The 24,530-nt window shown below is 40.2% G+C and overlaps 1 protein-coding gene across 4 annotated transcripts in view; it reads right to left on the bottom strand.

The window, feature by feature from the left end:
• Positions 1-1,059: 1,059 nt before the first annotated feature.
• WDR19 (WD repeat domain 19) overlaps positions 1,060-24,530 on the bottom strand; it is a 90,751-nt gene continuing 67,280 nt past the window's right edge. For 2 of the 4 annotated variants that reach the window (XM_055326126.1, XM_055326129.1), the window contains exons 29-37: positions 21,298-21,375; positions 19,745-19,841; positions 18,107-18,231; positions 15,668-15,749; positions 13,787-13,937; positions 12,356-12,479; positions 11,497-11,573; positions 11,061-11,185; positions 1,060-1,321 (exon numbers count right to left, since the gene is read on the bottom strand). In XM_055326126.1, the coding sequence (XP_055182101.1) occupies positions 11,074-11,185; positions 11,497-11,573; positions 12,356-12,479; positions 13,787-13,937; positions 15,668-15,749; positions 18,107-18,231; positions 19,745-19,841; positions 21,298-21,375 (846 nt within the window). In that variant the 3' untranslated portion in view covers positions 1,060-1,321; positions 11,061-11,073. Of the gene's footprint in view, positions 1,358-11,060; positions 11,186-11,496; positions 11,574-12,355; positions 12,480-13,786; positions 13,938-15,667; positions 15,750-18,106; positions 18,232-19,744; positions 19,842-21,297; positions 21,376-24,065; positions 24,356-24,530 lie in introns of those variants that run through there. The other 2 variants (XM_055326128.1, XM_055326130.1) reach the window with 2 other exon arrangements.

The raw sequence follows: 24,530 nt of genomic DNA, 5'->3' as shown, positions 1-24,530 counted from the left end.
CTATGATTGGCATAATCAGTGTATAACTTTTAGAATTAGAGATTATATATATGCTTTAAAATATGAGGACAGCGTGGGTCTCCTGAAGCTACGTGATGCCACATGCCTTTGCAGAATAAAACTGCATTACTTCATTTGAGATCCATTGTGTCTTGGCCATTTTGGAAGCTTTAACAAACTACCGTGCTTTATTGTTCATCCTGTTAAGTTTTAGCAGTCCATTATTGTAGCAACATTATTTGGCCTCTTGAAGTTATTAACAAGGAACAGTGTTGTTGTATGTACTAGGAGGAGTATCTTCCTAAATAAGTTCTGGTGTAATTATGCTTATAGTGAATATTTAAAGCCTGTCACTCCCCAAATATGATGTGCTTTATTCTCACAGATCCCAACTGCCTATGGCTCTTATTCCTGTGACTTTACAACATCCCTCCAGTGATAGCGGGAAAACAGGATAATAGGTGGGTTTACTGGTAATGACTAATATCACTTAGTAAAGCCAAGGCCTCTGGCCTGTTCTCTAGCCAGCCTTTGTGGGAGGAAGATCAGATCATAAAGTTGGAGGCATTATGTATGTGGATACTTGGATGCAATAAAACATTATTGGCACTTGGGTACTACCGTAGGCTTGCAACTACCTCTGTAATACTCAGGATGCTGGTGGCTGTACTGTAAGATCCTATCATTGGAAACATTCAAAATTAGGCTACATGACTCATTTCTGCCAGCTGCTCAGACTTTGGTAACATTGGCTTTGGACAGCAAGGAAGCATATACTGATGTAAGAAAAATATGGAGTGGTGTGTGTCGGGAAGATTCTGAATAATGTATGTCTTCAGAGGAAGTCAAGTGATTTACTTTTGTGAAAGGAATTAATGACTCAGGAGATACAAGCTTATGATTTATAGCTTCATTCTTTCAAATTGGTGTTTTTATTCTAAGACTAATTCTACTAAACTTATTAGTATCTGTGCTGCCCAAACTTCATGATGTGCTGCAGAGCTATTTTCCTTTCTTCCTTTTTCTATCTCCAAATCCAAGAAAACAAACATTACAATATCTAGTCAACAATTTTATTTTAAAGGAGATATTTCAAAATATAAAAGTTATCAAAAAGTTGAATATTTACAGTTACATCATAGGCTACTATTAACAGTGCAGAGCATAGAATATATAAGACTTTGAAGAACTCCATGAAGATAATAAACAGCGAGGTTATATGTCATTGTTTTGCCATTCTACAATGGCACCTCTACAATGTCTGTGACTTGGAGAGTCTTTTTTCTGTATCCAGAAACCACAGGGGTAAAAACTTGGCTTCCTGTGGGAAAAAGGTATCTTTTCAGGAACATTATATCTTGGAGAAAAAAAAAAAATCACATCTTAGAAGTGTTTCACATAACTGGCATGCAGTAATAAAGCAAAGCTATATTGAAGTTTTTGCTCATTTCTGGAATGTGAAGCAGAATGACCATATTCAAGTTAGAAACCGCTGGTCTATTATCAATATTGGGTTTAAATCTTGGCCTTGACTGAAATCGTACAGGCAAGCTATTGGACTGTTACTATAAAGTGAGGGTGGTGATAATAGCTACCTTACTGGAAAGAATGGGAAAATACAAGGTAAGTGCTCAGCAATCTGTGAAGATTTTCTTGAAATTAAATGGTCATTAATGATTCCTTGTCTAAGAGGAGTCAGTGAACAGCTGTTCCAACCAGTACTCATTGTACAGTAAGACATTTATAGTGACTTCTTCAAAAGATGGTGTATAATAATCATAACTTTCTGAAGCATAATCTGCAATATATATGAATCATGGGTCTAAGCATCTACAATAATGCAGAGATACTGTTTGGAGAGAGTGTATGTAGGATTAAAAACACCAGAAAGATCCTACTTCGGCAGAATTGCATATTACCCTCATGCAGATACTGGTTACAAACTTGGGACAAAATATAAATATTCAAAGGCATTGGAGAGCAACCAAAAGCTGGCAGAAGTTGGAAAAGGTGTCAACTCTTGAAAAAAACAAGTCTGCTGGGTAAGATTCATCTTCATATGTGTTTGCACCTGAGGGTAAGTCTATGACTTACTAGCTCAGACTCAGAGAAGAGACTTTGGATCTGCCAGAACTACTGAAATGTGAAGGAGAATATCCTGAAAAAGAGCACTGCCCCCGAAATCTGCATATAAACTCCATGTAAACCCTTTTGAACTTCACAGGCTTATTCTGGACTAGAAGCAACACAGTTCCATGTTGTAGGGCATGCCATGTGTTAGGAAACCGAGGGCTGTTTCTAGGATCTGAAGGCCTCAGTACTCTGACAGTAAAGAATGGAATTCCATCAACAAACAGGCTAGACAAGAACCTCACATTAGATTGCAGCTCCAACCAACTGCAGCCTTGTGAGACCTTGAACGGAAGACTCTGCTAAGCCACGCCTATATTGCTGGTCCACAGAAACTGTGAGATAGGTTCTGGTTCAAGATGGCAATGTAGGAAGATCCTGAACTACCTCTTCCCGTGGATGCAGTGCATCTATAGCTACACATAGAACAAGTCTCTGAAAGAGAGCCAGAAACTAGCTGATCAACTCCTGCACATCAGATAAACAAGAAAACACCCAAATCAAAATGGTAGGAGAGGGTGAGAATATCTTGCCGTAAGCCCCACCTCCAGGATGATGACACCCAACCAGGAGGGACCTCAACAACTCCTAACTTCTCCCTGAGGGGTAAAGGATCTGGACCACCCCACATTTGGTGTCCTGACTTTTAAGACTACCACCTGAGAGATGGACCTCCCAACACCTCTAGCTTTAAAAGGCAATGGGCCTTGTGTCCATGAGAAGTAGAGGACATAGCAAACTGAAAAACAGTTCAAAACGAGTTCACATGATCCCGTGGCTAATCCCCCAAGGCCTAGCTCAGAGGCAGCAGACTGAAATGCATCCAGTCTGTGAAAAAGGCCTAATAATCTTAAAAGCTTTGACCTGAAGGGCAGGCTTCTAATTTAACACGTACTTAGGGGCTAACTGCAACACACTGCAGAGTCTAGCAGGCACCATCTTTGTGTTCTCTCTCTGCCTTGTGCCAGGTGGCCAGTATCTCTCAGGAACTTGTGCACAAGTCTGGCACTCCAGTTTTTACAGCTGCCACCCAGGGGACACCCCTTAATCACCTAGCTCTGGTGGCCAGTGGGGCTTATGTTTGCAAATCCAACTGGACTGTCACAAACAGTTCTTAACAAGCTAATCTGCCAGAGCTTAATGCAGAGGCAGCAGACAGAAATGCCCAGTCTTCCCACAAAAGAGGTTTATTTGCTTATCCTAATAACTGTAGGTCCAAGTTGCAATCAGCTTGCATGTAGGTACTGACTGATCCCCCCCCCCCCCTTTAGGATGCTGACAGGTCTTGGCATACCCTCAACTACCGGGAGCAACGATGAACAAAGAAGAAAGAACCAGGATAGTGTTGAATGGCTAGGCTTATTTCCTACATGAGTCCACTCCAAGATTGGGGGAGGTGGCTGTTTTAGCTAATGCATAGAAACCCAAATGAACAGGTAAAACCTCAGAAAAAGACCTTAACAAAATGGAGATAAGTGATTTACACGATAAGGAGTTTACAATGGTCATAAAACAATTCATGAACAAAGTGAAGAAAGTACTAAACAAATCATAGAACTTGAAGAATACCACTGCTGAACTGGAAAATACAAAGAATGGTTCAGTAACACTAAAACAGAAAGGATCAGTGAACCTGAAGACAAGTCCATGGAACTCATCTAATCACAGCAAGAAGATTAAAAAAAAAAAAAGTGATTACAGCTTAAGGGATTTATGGGATAACATCAAGCCAACCAATTTTCACATGATATGCATCCTTAAAAGAGGGTGAAAATTTCCTGAAGGAAACAGACATCCAAATCCAGGAAACCCAGTTCCAAACAACAGGAACCCCAAAAGACCCACAGCAAGACACATTCTAATTAAATTGCCAAAAGCTAAAGGAGAGAAACAACTTGTTATATACAAGGGAACCTTGTAAGACCCTTAGTAAATTTTTCAGTTAGAAACCTTTGCAGACTGGAAGACCGTGGCATGGCTGCTGAACGAAAAGTAATGTGAACCAAGAATACTCTACCTGGCAATGGTGTCCTTCAGTATTGAAAGAGACAGTTTTCCAAACAAGGAAAAGCTAAAGGAGTTCATCATCACTAGACCAGCCTTACAGGAAATGTTAGAGGTGCTTTAAACTGTTTAGTAAGAGGAAAACTATGAAAATATGTATCTGAATATTTAAAGGTTAATATATAAATTCAGAATAATCTTATATTGTAATGGTAGGTTAATCACTTACAAAAGTAGTAAAATAACCATAATGACGACAGTTTGATGGACCCTCAAAATGTTAAAGATATAAACTATGACATCAAAAATAGAACGGTGGTAAAAATGTAGAACCTCAGAATTTACCAGCTTACAAGAGGTCTAATGTAAGCCTCATGGTATTCACAAAACAAAAATCTACAGTTGATACACAAAATATAAAAGTAATCTAAGCATATCACTATAGAAAACAAATCATAAAGAGAGCAAGAGAAGAAAGGAACAAAGGAATTACAAAATTTCCAGAAAACAATAAAAGTGGCAGTAAGTCCATATCTGTCAATAATTAAATACAAATGGACTAAAACCTCTGATCAATAGAGTGGCTGAATGAATGAAGAAACCATATCCATCTATCTTGCTGCTGACAGGACACAGTTTTAAGGACAGACACAGACTGAAAGTGAAGGAATGGAAAAAGATAATTCAGGCTAATGGAAGCCAAAACAAAGCTGGAATAACTTTATATTAGTCAAAAAAGGTTTTTGAAACGAAGACTAACCAGAGACAAAGAAGGTCATTACATAATAAAGAGGTCAACACAAAAGTGAGTATAACATTTGTGTATGAATCCAACATAGGAGTATCTAAAGATAAAAGCAAAAAGTAACAGGTCTAAAGGGAGAAATAGCAATTATAATAGGGGCAGGGGCAGACAGTGGATAGATCATCCAAACAGAAAATCAATATAATGAAACAGTGCACTTAAGACAGTTACAGAACATTTCATCCAAAAGCAGAATACACAGTTTTAAGCACACATGAAATAGTCTCCGGGACAGATTGTAGGTTAGGCCACAAAAACAAGTCAGTAAATTTAAGAAGACTGAAATCATAGCAAATATATTTTCTAATCACAAAGATATGGAACTAGAAGTCATAAAAAGAAAACTGGAAAATTAAAAAATAGTGGAGATTCAACAACATGCTGGAACAATCAGTGGGTCAGAGAAGAAATCAAAAGAAAAAACATACCTTGAGACAAGTGAAAATGGAAAGACAACATACCAAAACTTAAGGGATGCTGCAAAAGCAGTTCTAAGAGGGGACTCATAGCAATTAGTGCCTATATCCAGAAACAAGAAAGATCTCAAGTTAAACATATCTTACTTTATACTCCAAGAGAAATAGAACAAGCTAAGCCTAAAGTTAACAGAAGCAAGAAAATAAAGAGCAGAAATAAAGGAAATAGAGACTAAAACAAAAAGACAATAAAAGAGCAATAAAACTAAGAGCTAGTTAAAGAAAATAGATGAAACTTGAGCTAGACTCAAACAGAAAAGAGATGTTACAACGGATAACAAATACAAAAAGACTACTATGAACTATTATACATGGACAAATGAAACAACTTAGAAAAGAAATATGGAGTATTCCTAGAAACGTACAATCTTAGAAGAGTGGATCATGAAGAAACAAAATCTGAACAGACCAATTACTAGCAAGAATATTAAATCTGTAATCAAAAAACCTCCCAGCAAACAAAGTCTAAGACCAGATGGCTTCACTGGTGAATTCTACCAAACACTTGAAGCATTCATATCAATCCTAAAAATAATCTTCCAAAAAACAGAAGAGGAGGGAACACTTCCAAACTCCTTTTATGTGGCCAGGAATAGTCAGATACCAAAACCAGACAAGGATACCACAGTAAAGAAAATTACAGGGTAATATCCCTGATGAAAATAGATGCAAAAATCCTAAGCGGTCTATTAGCAAACTGAATTCTTTTTTGTTTTTTTAAAGATTTTATTTATTTATTCATGAGGGACACAGGCAGAGAGAGAAGCAGGCTCCATGCATGAGCCCGATGTGGGACTCGATCTCAGGACTCCAGGATCACGCCCTGGGCCGAAGGCAGGCGCTAAACCGCTGAGCCACCCAGGGATCCCAACAAACTGAATTCAACAATATGTTAAACGGATCATCTACCATGATCAACTGAGATTTATTCCAGGGATGCACAGATAGTTTAGCATCCACAACCAGTCAGTGTGATTGGTCACATTAATTAAATGAAGAATACAAATCATATGATCATCTTAGTAGATACAGAAAAAAGCATTTTAACAGTATTCAACATCCACTGATAAAAGCTTAACTAAAGCAGGTACAGAGGGAACATCCTCAACAAAAGCCTTATAGGGTAAGCCCACAGCTGTCATCCTCCTCAGTGGCTAAAAGCTTTTCCTCTGAGATATGGAAGAAGATAAGGATGCCTACTCTTGCCACTTTTAATGAAACATAATATGAATCCTAGAGCAGTTAGGCAAGAAAAAGAAAAGGCGTTCCAATTGGAAAGGAAGAAGTTCAAGTGTTACTATTTGCCGGTGACATGATATATAGAGAAAACCCTAAAGACCACTAAGAAACTGTTAGAGCCTAATAAGTGAAGTTAGTGAGTTGCAAGATACACAATATACAAGTCTGTTGCATTTCTATATACTAATAACTATCAGAGGTTAATAATCCCATTTACAATTGCATAAAAAAGAATGTATAAATTTAACCAAGGAGGTGGAAGACCAGTGGAAGTTTTTGCTGAAAACTGTAAGACACTGATGAAAGAAATTAAAGGCAAATAAATAGAAAAATATTCTGTGTTCACAGATTAGAAGAATTAAAATTGTTAAAGTGTTCATACCACCTAAAACAATCTACAGATTTGATGCGGTTTCCAATGATGTTTTTCACAGAAATAAACAATCCTAATATTTGTATGGAACCATGAAGACCCTGAGTAGCCAAAGCAATCTTGAGAAAGGACACAACTGGAGGCACATTTCCTGAAACTATATTACACAGCTATAGTAATCAAAAATGGTATTGGCATAAAAACAGTAAGTCACAGGCAGCCCGGGTGGCTCAGTGGTTTAGCGCTGCCTTCAGCCCAGGGCCTGATCCTGGAGACCTGGGATCGAGTCCCACGTCAGGCTCCCTGCGTGGATCCTGCTTCTCCCTCTGCCATTCTCTCTCTCTGTCTCTCATGAATAAATAAAATCTTAAAAAAAAAACAAACAAACAATAAGTCATATAGTAGATGTGAAGATCAATGGAACAGAGAGCTCAGAAAAAAAAAAAAACTATATATGGTCAGTTAATTTGTGACAAAGGAGCCAAGAATATATAATGGGGAAAGGAGAGTCTCTTTAATAAATGGTGCTGGGAAAACTGGACCACTAGCTCACACCATACATTAAAATCAACTCAAAATGAATTAAAAACTTGAACGGAAGACCTGAAAGCATTAAAACTTCTAGAAGAAAAGATAGGGGGTAAGCTCCTTGACATTAGTCTTGGTAATGATTTTTTGGATTTGGCAGCAAAGCAGATATAAACAAGTGAGACTACACTGAACTAAAAACCTATGGAACAAAGAAAACCATGAACAAAATGAAAGGGCAACAAATGGATTGGGAGAAAATATTTCTAAGTCATAGATCTGATAAGGGGTTAATGTAAAAAACTAACATAGTTCAATTAAAAATGGGCACCGGATCTGAATAGAAATTTCTCCAAACAAGATACACAAATGGTCAATAGGTACATGAAAGGGTGCTGCTGCTAAATATCACCGGTTATCAGGGAAAGGCAAATTAAAACCACAATGATGTATCACCTCACACCTGTTAGATGGCTATTACCAAAATGACAAGAAATCACAAGTGTTGGCAAGGATGTGGAGGAAAGAGAACCTTTGTGCATTGTTGGTGGGGATGCAAACTGGCAGCAACGGTGGAAAACAGTACAGAGGTTCCTCAAAAAATTAAAAATAGAATTATCATATGGTCCAGCTGTTCCACTGTTGGGTATTTATCTGAAAAACAAAATCACTGTCTTGAAAAGATATCTGCACCCCCTTGTTCATTTTGGCATTATTTACCGTAGCCAACATAAGGAAACAACCTAAGTGTTCATCTACACTGGATAAAGAAAATGGCACAAGTGTATGCAGTGCACACACATAACACAGGAATGTTATTCAGCCATAAAAAAGAAGGAAATACTGCCATTTGCAAGAACATGGATGGACCTTGAGGGAGGGCACTATATGGTAAGTGAAACTAGCTAAAGACAATACTGTATAGTCTCACTTATACATACAAAAAAATTGAACTCATAGATACAGAGAATGGTTTGTTGTTGCCAGAGGCCTGGGGTGGGGAGTGGATGGAATGGATGAAAGTGGTCAAAAGGTACAAGGTCGTAAGTCCTAGGGATGTAATGTACTGCATGGTAACTACAGTTAATCATATTGTACATTTGGAGGTTACTAAGAGATTTAAAAGTTCTCATTAAAAAAAAATGTGTACCTCTGTGTGGCGATGGATGCTAACTTATTGTGGTAAAATCATTTCTGTATATATAATCATTATGTCATACACACCTAAAACAACAGATGTCAATTATATATCAATAAAATTGACATAATTAATATATATTGTTTTAAGATGCTAAATTTGTGATGTTATACAGCCACAGGAAAATTAAACATTCCAATTATAATTTGAGCAAGTTTTAAAAATAGAATTTGACAAGCTGATTCTAAAATTTTATAGGGAGATGGAAAGGATTAAGAGTAGTGAAAACAATCTTGGAAAAAATGATAACATTGTTGGATCCACAGTACCTGATTTAAAGATATACTAGAAAGTCACAGTAGCTAAGATAGCATAGTATTGCATAGGGGACAAATACATCAAAGGAAAAGAAGAGAGGTCCAGAAATAGATCAATATTTAAAACCTCATTGATTTTCAAAAAAAAAACCACCCAAGTAATACAATAGGCAAAGAAGACTTTTCAGCAAATGGTGGGGGAAGACTGGATATCCAGCTGGGGCAGGGGGAATCTCAATCCTCCTCTCAGAGTGTAAACAAAAATAATTTCAAAATGGATCATAGACCTACAGCTTCTAGAAGAAAACATACCAGAATAAGCCTGGGACTTGTTAGAAGGCAAATACTTTTTTTGACAGGATACAATAACCATAAAACTTAAAAATGTATAGATTATAATTCATCAAAATCTCATCAAAAGACAGCATTAAGGAAAAGAGTTGGAAAGCCACAGGAAAAAAACTTGAAAAATATATCTGACAGACTTATATCTAGATACAAATAAAAGAAGTTTTACAACTCAATAACAAAAAGACAACCCAGTAACAATGGGGAAGAACAATCTTTTCAGAAAAAGATACTGGGACATGTACATGGCAAAAGAAGGAAGTTCCCTCTACAGAATTGGGAGAAGGTATTTGCAAATCACGTATCTGATAAAACACCCATATCTAGAGTCTGTTAAGAATTCTTATAATTAAAAAAAAAAAGAATTCTTATAACTTGGGACGCCTGGATGGCTCAGTGGTTCAGTGTCTGCCTTCGGCCCAGGGTGTGATCCAGGAGACCTGGGATCAAGTCCCACATCAGGCTCCCTGCGTGGAGGCTGCTTCTCCCTCTGCCTGTGTCTCTGCCTCTCTGTCTGTCTCTCATGAATAAATAAATAATTTAAAAATTCTTATAACTCAACAATAAAAAGACAAACTAGCCATTTAAAAAATGGACAAAGGACTTGAATAGACAGTTCTCCAAAGAAGATACACAAATGGCCAACAAGTACATGAAAAGATGCTCCAAATCCTGAGCCATTAGGGATATGGAGATCAAAACCACAATGAGATACCACTTCCCACCTACTAGATGATTATAAACAACAAGGCTGACAAGTGTTGATGAGGATGTGGGGGCAACTGGAGCCTTTGTGGGAGAAATGGAAGAGTTGCAGGTGCTGTGGAAAGCAGTTTGGAATGTTCAAGGAACAGCAAAAAGGTTAGTGGGGCTGCTGCACAGTGAGCAGAGGTGGTGGCCGGCAGCCTTTGTTTTTGCACGTGATTAAAAAATCCTGGGGGGTTTATGAAGGAACTTGCTACACTGCAGGTAGTCTGAGAGGACTCACCATGGACTGGGTGACGGGGGTGAGGGTGAGGGGAGTCACACCTAACGACCGGGTTCCCACCGGAGCAGCTGCTTGAGCGGAGCTGCTCCTGATGGAGGGCAGGTTGTGAGAAAAGCCAGAGTCCCATTTTAAGCAGGCTAGAGTAGATGCCGTGGCAGGGACTGAGCTCCCTGCTTCCCTTTGAAGAGTCTGCCACATGTGGGCAGGCTTTTGGCTTCCCAGGTAGACACAACATTTCCCTGCCTCCCTTTGCAGTATGTGTGGCCACGAGTAAATTCTTGCCAATGGAATGCAAATTGAAGGGGTGTGTGCAGCTCTCATGTGACAAAAAATGAGACTTGGAAAGGGATTTTTCAGATCTATGGATGCTAAAAGTTTTATTCAGAATATATTCTAAACTTTAAAAAGCTCCATTGTTATTAATTGGCTCTAGTTTTAATGGACTGATTAAAAAGAAGCCCTTATAATTTGATAAAATACATTATAGTTGGAATCCGTGATGCTGCTTGGCCAGAAAGCTTTTGTCACCATGGAGATTGTACCCTCTGCATGTTCGCATTGTTTAAGGACATTAAAGTTTTGTTGTCAAGATAATTCAAATCTGACAAGTTACACGATGCATAAAAAGGAGCCACTGCTGGTACAAACTGTAAAACTGTCTACTCTGTGGACCCTCGTGCCCTGGGAAAGTGAGTTAGATGGTCTGGCACTTACCTGCACATGCCGCTCACTGCTCCACCTCTGTTCGCAGGTACTGGGTACAGTCTGAGATTTTTTTTAGTTGAGCAAAGTTTAATCTTTCTGAACACATAGGACATGTGCTTTCAGTGTTTAACAAGCTGTTTGGGGAGGGAAAGCAGAGTAGATTAAATATGTAATATTTGTTAGCTTTGGGTTATTCTAATGAGAAAAACCACCATTCCTGTCTATACCTCCTTAGTACATATTCATCACGCGATTTAAGAATTAGGAATATTCAGTCTCATGCAAGATCCTCTTTAAGGAAAATGTTCTTAAAGGTCATAGAAGGTTTGGGTCTTTAGAGATCTATAGGAACATGAATTAGGAGACCTTAGAATAAAAGAGTGATTGAATGAAAGGCCTATTTTTGGGTAACTCTGTGTGACTGAATGAAACAATGCACACTTACATCTTAAATTCTGAGTACAGAGCAGGGAAATCGCAATGTGGACACACAGTCCAATCATCTTTCAACATATGTCGACCCTGGAAACAGTACATTTAAGAGTAAAATTCACTGAAAAAAATTCCCGCCATTATTCAATTATAATGAATGTATTAAGATTAAAAGCCAGACCTCTAAATTAGGCGAGTAATAGAGATGGCATCAAACAGACTGAAGCCAGATATCACTTATCAAATTCATGTATAAAAGAATAGTCTTGAATTTTGTGACATCATTACCTAAATTTATTTCCCTTTATATAAAGTTTAAGATAGTCTAGTGATTAACAAATAATCTGGTATTTAAAATTTCCTAATAGGGGGCACCTGGGTGGCTCAGTGGGTTGAGTGTCTGACTCTTAATTTCAGCTCAGGTCATGATCTCAGGGTCATGGGATTGAATCCTGCAAACCCTGTGTCAGGCTCTAATGCTCAGCGTGGAGTGTGCTTGTCCCTTTCCCTCTGCCCCCCCCCCCCCATCAGTCCCTTGATTGTGCTTTCTGTCAAATAAATTCTTTAAATTTTTTTTCTACTAGATAAAATTAATAATAAAAACCACCACTTATTCAGTATGGCGGGTAGTGTACTAAGGCTTCAGACTGTTCTGTCATCAGCCTGCAGTTTATCTCAGTAGGCAGGCATTGTTATGGTTGGACCTAGCAAAGTAAAGCAAATTGCAGGTTATATAGCCAATCAAGTGGCAGAGAAAGGATTTAAGCCCAGGACCATCTGATTGCCAAGTGTGCTTTATACACATCAGGTATTCAAATGGTCTCCCTCCCCCACTATATGTGTGTGTGTGTGTATATTATAAACAAACTTACTGTTGCAATGCAGTATGGGATGTTATTTTTACATCCAGGACAGAGGAGTTCACACTCTGGGAGAAGAAATTCACAGAATGGACATGGGGTTGTGGCTTCTTCTGTCTCAGATGTATCAGGTCTCCTGTGAGAAAGAATCCTGTGTGACATGCCTGCTTCTTCACAGTCAGAATCTGACACTAGAGATAAGCTCACTGTCAGTCTGCACTCCAGAGCTCCGGGAGGAGGAAGAGGAATTAAGATGGGTCAAACTGTAGCATTATACAGCCACTTGGGGGCTGCAGTTCTTAGCCCGTTAAGTGGCAGACAACATGGGTGGGTCTTGCCGTCTCTTCTCTTCCTGTGCCACTGACGTGGTAAGCCTGCTTTTTCCCGTCTCTCTCTTTTGTGTCCTGAAGTGGTAAAGGCTATGCGGGGCTGTGCAAGAGAACTTTCTGTGACAATGGCAGTGTTCCAATTCTGTACTCTCCAACTCTCCAATGCGGTAACCATGAACCACATGAAGCTTTTCTTTTTTTTATTTAATTTTTTTAAATTATTATTTATTTATGATAGTCCTCAACAGAGAGAGAGAGAGAGAGGCAGAGACACAGGCAGAGGGAGAGGCAGGCTCCATGCATCGGGAGCCCGATGTGGGACTCGATCCCGGGTCTCCAGGATCGCGTCCTGGGCCAAAGGCAGGCGCCAAACCGCTGCGCCACCCAGGGATCCCCCACATGAAGCTTTTCATATGGATAGTTTGAGGAACCAAATTTTAAATTTTTTAAAATTTTAATTAATTTAAATTTAAGTTGATGCCTGAGTGGCTCAATGGTTGAGCATCTGCCTTTGGCTCAGGGTGAGATCCCGGAGTTCTGGGATCCAGTCCCAGGTCAGCCCTCCTGCAGGGAGCCTGCTTCTCCCTCTGCTCATGTCTCTCTCTCTCTTTCTGTGTCTCTCATGAATAAATAAAATCTTTTAAATTTAAGTAGCCATATGTGGCTAGCAGTTACCATATTAGACCTCCTAGTTGTGTAGGAATCTTATGTGGGGGGAGAATGCCTAGCATCTCTTCCAAGCTAGTGCCCAGGCCACAGTGGCACTAAATTGTCAGGGGAGACGTGCTCTAGCATTCCCCCCCACACACACACACACCTGACTCTCCAAGGAAGGAGACTTCTGTGCTCTGGAGGACAAAGCTGGAAGACGCAGGACTCTGCTTTCCTGGCATCAGGACACAGCGGCACCCACCCTGAGCCATGACACTTTATTTGGAAATCAAATAAATCCTTTTTCAAGTCGTTGTTGGGTTTTCTGCAGCTGGTAGCTGAATACAATTCTAATTGCTACCCCCAATCCATTCTCTTACTGAGCCAGCACATTAGCAGCCATATTGTAAAAAATACGTTTGTAAAATGTGATTAGATAGTAGAACCAGTTGTCACTGCCTACCTGACCATTGCCTCAATCTTCTTTTTGTATTTGGGGTCTATTTTGTTGCGGTACTCGGGCCTCATCAGCATAGCTGCGAAGCTGAAAGCAGAGTTCTTCAGGCCTGCTCTGTGACACTCGATCACAGTAGACGTCAGGATTGGCACAATGTCTGCAATAGAAACGGGACAGCAGAATGTACAGTGCCTCTACTGTCGTGACTCCATCCTCCTTCAGGAGGAAAACAGGATCACAGCTTTCTAAGTTTGCTTTTTTCTGGCAAAAAACCAGATATGACCTGTTTGTTGAATGAGGAAAGGGCATAGCAGTGCAGTCACTGATTATCACAATGTCCTTCCTGTGATGATCCTATGTTTTGCCTTGTGACACCAGGACCTGCACTCCCTTGCTGTCACCTTTTGCATGTATCCTCTGATACCACTGAGATGCATTTTTGCCTTTGACAGGGCTGCCCGTGAATGGTAAGGGAGATTACTAATTTTATGCACTGGCCTCTCGACATGTGTCTGTTTCTTCAGGACAGATACCCAGAAAGTGAATTACTGGATCAAACAACATGACTTTTTAAAAAATGCTCCTAGCACAAACTGCCAAATTGCTTTCTAGAAAGGCAATACTGTTCCCCGGAGCAGTCATGAGAGTGCCTGTCCTATTACATGGTACAGAATTATTTTAAAGTCTTTTTCATGAGACAAAAAAGAATACAGTTATAGAAGAGGGGTTGCTGAATTTTGACCTGTGGGCCAAATCTGGCCCCCTGTTTTTGTATAGCTCATGAGCTAAGAACGGCTTTTATGTTGTCAAATGGTTGAAAGAAATCGAAGAAGAGTATTCTGTGACGTGAAGATTAGATGAGGTTTAAACGTCAGCATCCAAGAAAAGTAAAGTTCTGCTGGAACACAGCCATGCTCATTCACTTCCGTACGGTTTATGTAAAAACAGTAGTTGTGACCAACCGCTATGGTCCATGAAGCCCCAGACATTGACATCTGTACCTTTATAGAAAGATTTTGTTGACTCCTGTTGTAGAATGTGAGAAAGTCTATTAATTGAATGTTATAATGACGTGTCTTTTAGAATAATGGGACCATATTTATAGCAGCAGTGACCTTTCATGGTTGAGGACAGAGTCAGACTTATTAGCTAACACTGTGATCTTGGGCAAGTGGTACTTCACTTCTTTTGCCTCAGTTTGCTTCTCTGTGAAACAGGGAACATAATAATAGTACCCATGGGTGTACTTTTGAAGCTGTTATCCTTAGAAAGATCTGCTTGATCTTGGCTGGCATCTTGGAACTTGGATTTTGGGGAAGTTTCTGCCATTTCCAGGTAAGAGTGACTCACAGTGCCTAAACTCTTTGTACAAACAATGTGGTTTATGCCAAACACCTGCTTTCTGGGAGTTTGGAAATTTAGTGCATGCCAAGCAGGGGAGGCCTACATACCCAGCCCACAGTACAACCCCTGGGCATCGAGTCTCTCATGAGCACCTCTGGTAGATACCATTTAATATGTGCTATCACACAACTCACTGCTGGAGGAGTCAGAGTGTCCTAGGTGACTCCACTTGGAGGGGACTCCTGGAAACTTGCCTATTTTCCTCCGGACTCCGCCCCGAGTGCTTTTTCCCTTTGCCAATTTGGTTTTTGTATTCTTTTGCTGAAGTCAGTTTTAGCCTTCAGCACTACTACTATGTTGAGTTGTGTGAGTCCTAGTGAACTGTCAAACCTGGGGGTGTCTTGGGATCCCATTATACTACTTCCTGGGGGGTGACTGTGAGGATTAAATAGGTTAATTTATGTAGAGAACAGTGGCTGGCTGAGTTAGTGACTGCTATTAATGCAGACATATGGATGACAGGCTCTTCTCAACAGTACTTACGTGACGGAAACTTGCTGATGTTGTTGGCCACCCGAATAAGCATACGTGCCCCTTTCATATGATCTCCATTTTTAACGTGAATCTGAAATAAATGATGTATTTTACTAATTGTAAGATATTTTGATTAACCTTAATTCATACTTTATTCCCTTAGATAACCAATTCCTTCATTATCACCCTGAACAGGGTCGTCCCATGATCCTCACAGCCTTTCTTGGCTTACTGGACTTGGGATTTCTCCTTTATTTCTCCTTCCAGCAGCTGCTGCCTGGCACCATGGCCTCACTGGCCTTACCCCTTCTCTGTGCTCTGCTTTTTACTTTACCCTAGACCATGTGACATGAGTTCAAATCCCTGATCTATCTTTTACTGGCCATCGTTGGAGGGTTAATAATACCAACTTTGCCAAGTTATTGTGAGACCTGAAAGTGGAGTCTCTCAGGCAGAAAGGATGAGTTGTTAAGGGAAGAGGGCACTGCTGTGGTAAGGCCAAGGGGCAGTGGTAGCTGGAAAGCCTGATACTGGGTGAGTACGGAGTATGTGTGTGGTCTGTGATCATGGCCAGGACATGATGCCACAGTATCATCCAGCAAGATGGGGTAGCCCACAGAGGTGAGGCAGGATATAGGGGTGGGGGTGGAGAGAAGTAGACCCACTAGGAGGCAGAACTGGTGGTATTTGGTGAGAATGTGCAGAGTGAGTTTAGAGTAACTCCCAGGCATCAGGTCTAAGCAAATGGAAGATAGTATAATTTACTGAGCTCTGCAACATAATAAATATTAACTGAATCTCAAGAAGGGGTAGGGAATCCCTTGCTGCTTGTCCTCCACTGACTCTCTGGGCCTCAGAATGTTTGGTGTTTGCATTAAGAGTTGAGAACTGTAGCAATAGGGAAGAGTCACAGGGGTGCCCCTCGGTGGGAGGGGAGCAGGGTGTCTGATTGGTCCTATGTAAGTGACAGGCCAGCTCTTGGGGCCAGAGGAAAAGACTTGAGAGCCATCCCTGTGACGAATGGTGGTAGAAAGCCCTGGTTCTGGAGGGCTTCTTAGGATTCCCTAACCCTTGCTTCCCGTCTTCTACCCCACAAAACTCCATTTTGCTGGATTCTGTGCTCCTAGCACATTGGCATCACCACTCATGCCTGCAGTTGAGAGAAGTCTCCCTTCTCCCTTTCTATTTCTTTCCATGTGAGAAGGGATGCTCCTGCTGCTCTGGAAGCAAATGTATTCTTGGGGGTTGCAAGTTGGAATTCTAGGGTTTTTTCTTACAGAACTGTGTGGCCTAATATGGTAGTCACTAGCCAGATACAGCTATTTAAATTTTAAAATTAAAATTATATAAAACAAATTTGGCTTGTCAGTTGCACTAACTGTGCTTCAAGTGCTCCACAGCCAGGCCAGTGGCTGCTGTAGGGGCAGCACAGACGCAGTACACTTACAACGCTGTAGAAAGTTCTGGGGGATGGTGCTGTTAGAGATCATATCAGGATATAAATAATTTGTAAGAGGAGTCCTCTATCCTAGGTACCATCAAAATTAAATAAGTTCTTGTAGACTGGCCTGAAAACTAAATCAGCGTTAACATAGGAAGATGTGCTTTGATATAATGAAAATATAGAAAATACCTAAGTTGAATTCTACCTATATCTTTACAGAGATGCTGTGTGTGTGAATGTATTTATACACACAAAACATTTAAGTAAATGGTACATACGAGCATTTGAGGTCTGCATGCTATATTTTTTTATTAAAACTTACTAATTAAAAAACCCAAATACAACTGGATATAAATATAATCCTAATGTGATTAAAAAGTAAGAGTGCACCCATGTATGTATAGAAGCATAAAGGATATTTACAGCGCAGTGATAGCAGCTGTTACGTAGGGCGATGGACTTAGAAGGTACTTTTCCATTATACATTTCTACATTCTCTAAATCTTTTCAGTGAATATGTGTTTTTATATTGAGATGAAAACTAAATGGTATCAAAAATTGTGGGATTGTATAAAATCTATCTTAGAATTCATAAACTAGTAAGCTCTGGTTAAATGTCTTAGGTAAATCTTTTTTTTTTTTTTTTATCAGGTGATTCCCTAATATGTACACAGAGAAACCTGCTTTCCCTCTTATCCCCTTCCTGGGGATTGGTCCCATGCCTCCTCTGCCCCATGTCTCGTTCCCTTTAGGAAACTACTTTTGAGTATAGCTAGACTTTTGAGTATATTTCTAATTTTATTTGCAGTGAATATATATTCATTCTTATGTTTTGCCCTTTTGTACACAAAAGGTAGCATACAGTGTAATTGTTGTTTTTTTCACTTAACAGTATGGAGATCTAGAAAATGGCTCTAATCCGATGGAGAGGTGCCCATGAGAAATCCCTTCAGGTGATAAAGTCACTTGGCAGATTACGTCCCGAGTCACTCGAAGGGCCTCACCTTCACTAGTATATAGCTGTGCAGAATCATGAGGTTGGTAGCCATCTCCGAGGGAATCTTGATCTTCTGGGATTTAAGTTCTGCGTACATACTAAAGAGAACATCGTGGGCATTCCGATAGTTTCCTTGAAAAAAGGTGGCAGAATGATATTATTGCAGAGGATGAAATCTGAGGACTTCCTGTGGTCCTTATTTTTTTGAAGTTTTTATTGAAATTCCAACATACGGTGTAATATTAGTTTCAGGTGTACAATATAGTGGCTCAAGATTTCTATGCATCACCAGGGGCTCATCACCATGTGGACCCTCACTGTACAGGCAGACTTTGTTACCAGCATTATCTTTAAAATTTCTCATCTAAAATAACTTAATAGTTTTTCCTGTGCTAACTGATGATAGTGTCCAGCCAGTCCCTCAGGGAGAGAATGGTGTCATCTGAGGCATCTCCTTCCTCAGGGCACCACCTGCTCCCAAAGCCAGGGGGTCAGCCCAGTTCTGAGTCTACCTTCTAAGCCTCCAAAGTCCAGCCCCGCGGGTAGCTTTCATGCTTCTCGCCAGCACCACTCTGCAGCAGCATACTAATTGGCACTCCCCTGTGCTTGTTCTGCCGCCATTCTCACGTCAGAGTGTTCTGCAAAAATGTCAAATTCACACTCCAACAGAAAACCCTCCAAGGGCCTTGGGGATGGAGTACAAGTTCCTGAGCAGAGGGCCCGAGCCCTTCAGGACCTGCCTCTGAGCCCTGGTAGGTGCCCCTGCACCCCCTGCTGCTGTTCTCCTTGGACACCCCCTTCTCCCTCAGCTCCTGCCTGAACCTCGGCCTTTCAAAACTCGGGGGGAACTTCTGTTGCCTTCTCTCCTCTCCATCCTCCAACTCCCTGTACATCCACACCTCAGGATGAGGTGGGTCTCTCTCATGGTGCCCTTCTAATGGGTTTCCTTTCCACTCTGGCACTTCTCAGCCTGTATAACAACTCTGAATCTACTTTCTATGTGTCCCACTTAACCAGGACTCCCTAAAGGCAGAACTGGGGCTCAGTCCTCTGAATCCTGAGCCCGCATCATGTATCCCTACAGTAAGTGTTGGATCAATGTAAAATGAATAAAGTAGTGATTTTTTAAATTCAATATTTGCCAAAGCTGTGTTCCATATTTATGAACATCTAAAAGAATCAGCTTGCAAAAATTAGTCAATAAATATTCAGAGAGCATGTGAATAAGTGAGTAGAACCATTCTGGAGGTTCTATAGATAGTCCCTGTATACTCTTAAGAGCTAGGTCAATAATCATACCACATCATCTCCCATCTTCTAACATCTTTTATGTTGTTAAAGCCCTATACATTGGATGGGAAGGAAGTGCTGCATGGTGTAGGAGAGAGGCTATGTGCTGGTTGAGGGTAGAGAGGCTGCCTTCTTGGAGATGAGAGCCTTGAGGCCATTAAGGGAGGATGAAACAGCACAAGCAAGGACACATTAATGGGATTATTCTGTGATGGGGAATTATTTTACTTCTCTTGAACCCAGAAATGGTTATTTCCTTAATCTTCTGGGTTCGGAGCAAACCCAGATCAGAAAAGAGGATGGGGTTTGATTCTACTACTTGAATATGAGAAACAGATGAATTTCCAGGACCTACCTGCAGACTGCTCTTCTCTGGCAATGATGATGGCAGTCCGGGCAGCTTCTCGGGATTGTTTCAGGGCCATGTACAAGCGGAACAGGTACTTGGCATCCTGACATACAAACCATTAGAGAAACATCACTGTCTTCATTAGCTAAGGGGAGAAATGCCTACAATTTTGCATTTCAGTTGAAATCCACTTTTGATACTGTTTTTAAAAAAATCCATTCAACAAAGAATTTGCTTTATCAAGTATTTATTTATTTATAGTTCAGTATGTGCCAGGTCATATTCTAAGTACTTGAGAAGTATTAATGTGTTTAAATCTTCACACCTTCCCTGGGAGGAAGGCACAATTATATGCCAATTGCACTGATGAGAAACAAACACAACAGGGCCTCTTCAGAGTCTGGATTTGACCCATGGTGATTGGGCCTCAGAATCTGTTCCTAACCCTACTCCATAGAGTTACCTCCTGTGTACTTGAAATCAAGTTGGTACAATGTACTAACTTTGCAAAATTTCAAAAACTGTTACACCTATATAAATTTGGCCCATAAAAACTTTGGCCTTCAACTATTTTCTATTCCTATTCTCTTCACCTCTAGACAATTTCATATACTTGATGCTGGTTTCTGATTTTGTTAAAATAAGAGGACATAAGGTGAGCTGGTTTGGAACAGTCTAAGGGCCTGGGGCTCCACATCTCTATCTGTGAAATACTGGAAATGGACTCGAGGATCAAGTTCCCTATAATCCTCTCCAGCTATGACATTCTTGCACCTTCGCTCCAAATCAGTAAGCTGACTCCCTTCACAAGAAAATCACCTCAAATATCACAGTAAAAGGCAAGAAAAAGCTCCCAGGTATTCTCATAGGAAATGAAAGAGGACCAGTGTCTGTATAAACTCCCAAGAGTCACATACTTTGAAAATATGTTCTTAATGATTTATTTCTACTTTATATTTACAGTGAGTTACTTTTACGCTAAATAGGATTTTTTAAAAAATTAATTAATTAATTAATTAATTTATTTATTTATTCATGAGAGACACAGAGAGAGAGAGGCAGAGACACAGGCAGAGGGAGAAGCAGGCTCCATGCAGGGAGCCTGATGTAGGATTTGATCCCGGGACTCTAGGATCACACTCTAGGCCAAAGGCAGGCTCCAAACTGCTGAACCACCTGGGGATCCCACTAAATATGATTGTTATTAGTTCCCCAATATTTGAAATACGAACAAAGTATACTGATTTTTAGGGATTAATGCTAACTCATAATTCTAATAATATTTCTTATAGTTCCCAGAATAAATAAAACTCTTTAACCTTTGAGGAAAATTGTGGGTGGTGAGAATGGTTACCTTGATGATGGTTGTGCCTATTGCACAGGTGGCAATGCCAATGTCAGAGTGAATATACCTAATATCCTCTAAAATGCAGGGTCGGTTTAGAAGACTTCAGGCTAAACTTAGAAAACTGTTTAAGTCTATGATGCAGGAGCCATAATAGGTAAAAACAGGGCAGAAAATACTTAAAAAATCCAAGTGACAACAATATTCCTGGTACCTTAGGCATGCCATCACTTTCTCCCATAAGGTGGTCTATCAGCTGATTGGTCAGCAGTTCATCTTTGGCTTGACCAACCTAGTTAGGAAGAGAAAGAAACCATAAATTCAGCACCTTAAAAAACTAGGAAGGAAGAGGAGTGGAGGAAATAAATAATCTTGTGCTAAGGAAATAGAATAAAAAATTGTAAAAATACCTATAGTTAAGAACCTGACATGATACAAATTCAGAGTCCTTCATTCATTTATAAAGTCTCCATTAATAAAAGTCTCTCCTTAGAAGCTGTAGCTTCTCTAAGTTGCTGTATCAAAAGGCTGCATTTTTTTTCACACACAGAATACACTTCTTGAATGTTTCAGTAAAAACTTTAAGGTAAGTGACATCTAGACAATAGGGTCCTGAGTGCAGGAACTGGGCCGTCTGTGACAACATAGCACCAAGTGCTGCATCTTCAGCATTTTCAAAGGAAATGAACTTGTCCATGGCCACATGCCATCCAAAGCAGAAAAAGTATGGCTGTAGGGACCCAGAAGAGGGCAGGCAACTGGAAGTATGGGTGGAGTTTTGGAGAGGATGCTGGCCTGGAGATCTAGATCTGAGAGTCACTTCCATGAAGGTCAACATTAAATCACTATTGTTGCATAGTGTAGAAGAAAACTTATGTACCATAATGGAGGATGGGAATGTGTTAGTTGGAGTACCTACTGACATGAGTAGGAGGCTTAAGACTCTTGTGTCTATAAAAAAGGGGTGAGCCAAGAATACAACTGGAGATACACTAGAGGGGAGGAATACTGAAGAGTATAGCACTGCCTTCACTGTATTAGTGATACAGTAAGAAAAGCCACTGGAAAATGAAGGTAATGGTCATTAGGACAAAGCAACACATGGCCTAGCTTGCTACAGGGGAAAGAATAAAAAGTTTGAAAGTTCCTTGTGCAGAAGGGATTGTTGTGAATCTGTGGAGTAGAAGGGCTCTTGTGGATTTCTACACACTTGTGTGTCATCAGTGCAAGAAAGCTAAGCTTTTATAAATCTATTGCCTTTACTTTTACCATTGCTAAAGGAAAGGACGCTCGCTGTATGGAAGAGAAATCCTTTATAGTTCCTCAGGTGTATGGTTTTGGGTGAATAAGCCAGTATAGAGACATGGTTAAAGCAAAGAAAGGCTCTGGAATCAGCCTGCTTGAACTCAAAAGATCACCTGGGTGATCTTCAGGTTATTCTTGGGACCTCAATGAGGATAAAGATAATACCTAACTCACAGTATTAAGGATTAAATACGTTAATACCCTTAAAGTGCCTGGACTGGTGCTAAGTAAATGGTGTTGCCAGATATAGCAAATAAAAATACAGGACATCTGGTTAAATTTGAATTTCAGAGGCTTGAGCACACCCAAAATGTTGGGGTAGATGGAAAGGGTAGCTGGTAAGGAACAGGTGTGGCCACTAAGAATTAAAATTAAAAGGAGGATGGAGACAGAAGTCTGAGGAACACTAACATTTAAGGAGCAGAAAAGTCAGTGAAGGAGGCTGAGAAAGGACCATCTGAGAACTAGAGAAACAGTGTTCTAAGGGAGTAAAAATTTCAAGAAAGGTGTAGTATAATAGCATAAAATGCTGCCATAACATGGAGTAAAGACTGAGAAGAGACTCATGCATTTAGCATGTAGGAGATCATTGGGGACCTTTTAGAGAAGGTTTATAGAAAGGTGAAGGCAGAAGCTGACTGCAAAGAGGCAAGAAGGCCCGCAACATGGCTACCGGATACTGTGAAGACCCATCTTTCTCAACCATCTCCTGGGTTCACTCAGATAATGATTCCCCATTAGGCCTCTACTACACACACATCAACACACACACACACATGCCAAGAATGTATTTCAGCAACTTGAGGGGTAGAGGATGGGGGTGGGGTTGAGGTGGGTGAAGTATGAATATTTTAAAGATATTCTCCATTATGGGGTCAGCAAGTAAGAGTGGACAGACTATAAGAAAGTTCAATTAGGGGGAGGGTGTCTCAAGGTAGAAAGGAAAGAAAAGAATGGAAGATTGGAAAAAAATTTGTATCATCTATACAGTGCTTCTACTGAGCTGGGAACCAACATGTGTTCAATTCAGCAAATATTTACTGAGCGCCCACAATGTGCTAAACCCTCTATGAAAAAATGAGTCCTTGACCTTGAGGAGCTATTACTCTGAAGGGGCGATAATTGTAGTGGTTAAGTGATGTTCAAAAGTACTTAGAGAAGATTCTAAGGAGGGTGAAACTTCAGGAAAGGCTTATATGTGAAGTGGGTCTTCTGTGTTGTACAGGAGCATGAATACAAGGGTGCATTTAAAAAAAATAAAAATTAAAAAAAATGTCCCTATTACCCAAAGCAATTACAGATTCAGTGTGATGCCTATCAAAATTCTAATGGCATGCTTCACAGAACTAGAACAAATAATTCTAAAATTTGTATGGAACCACAGAAGATCCCAAATAGCCAAAGCAATGTTGAGAAAGAAGAACAAAATTGCACGCAGGAATCTTCGCTCCCTGATTTCAAATTATACTACAAAGCTACTGTAATCAAAACAGTATGGTATTAGTACAAAAACAGGTCAATGGAGAGAGCCCATAATAAAACCCACACATATAGGGACAGTTAATCTATGATAAAGGAGCCAAAACCATACAATGAAGAAAGGACAGTCTTATTTTTTTTAAGATTTTATTTATTTATTCATGAGAGACACACAGAGAGAGGCAGAGACATAGGCAGAGGGAGAAGCAGGCTCCCTCTGGGGAGCCCAACATGAGACTCGATCCTACGACCCCAGGATCACACCCTGAGCCAAAGGCAGACGCTCAACCACTGAGACAGCCAGGCGTCCCAAGACAATCATTTTAATAAAATTGGCTCAGCTGGCTAAGTTTCTGGCTCTTGATTTTGGCTCAGGTCATGATCTCAGGGTTGGGAAACTGAGTGCTGCATTGGTTCCATGCTGAGAGTGGAGCCTGCTTGGGATTGTCACTCCCTTTCCCTCTGCCACCTGCCTGCTCATGCTCTCTCTAAAAAAAAAAAAAAAAAAAAAACATTAAGAATAAATAAAAATAAAATAAAAGTGAACAAGATAAGTGCAGCCCCTGCCCCCACTCCCACAAACTTGGGAAAAGTGGAAAGCCACATTGAAAAGAATGAAACTAGACCACTTTCTTACACCATAAACAAACATTAACTCAAAAT

Source organism: Nyctereutes procyonoides, unplaced genomic scaffold (genome assembly GCF_905146905.1).
Source record: "Nyctereutes procyonoides isolate TBG_1078 unplaced genomic scaffold, NYPRO_anot_genome, whole genome shotgun sequence".
In the NCBI taxonomy this organism is placed as follows: domain Eukaryota; kingdom Metazoa; phylum Chordata; class Mammalia; order Carnivora; family Canidae; genus Nyctereutes; species Nyctereutes procyonoides.
Note: the sequence above shows the minus strand (reverse complement) of the source record. Positions and strands in the feature narration are given on the sequence as shown.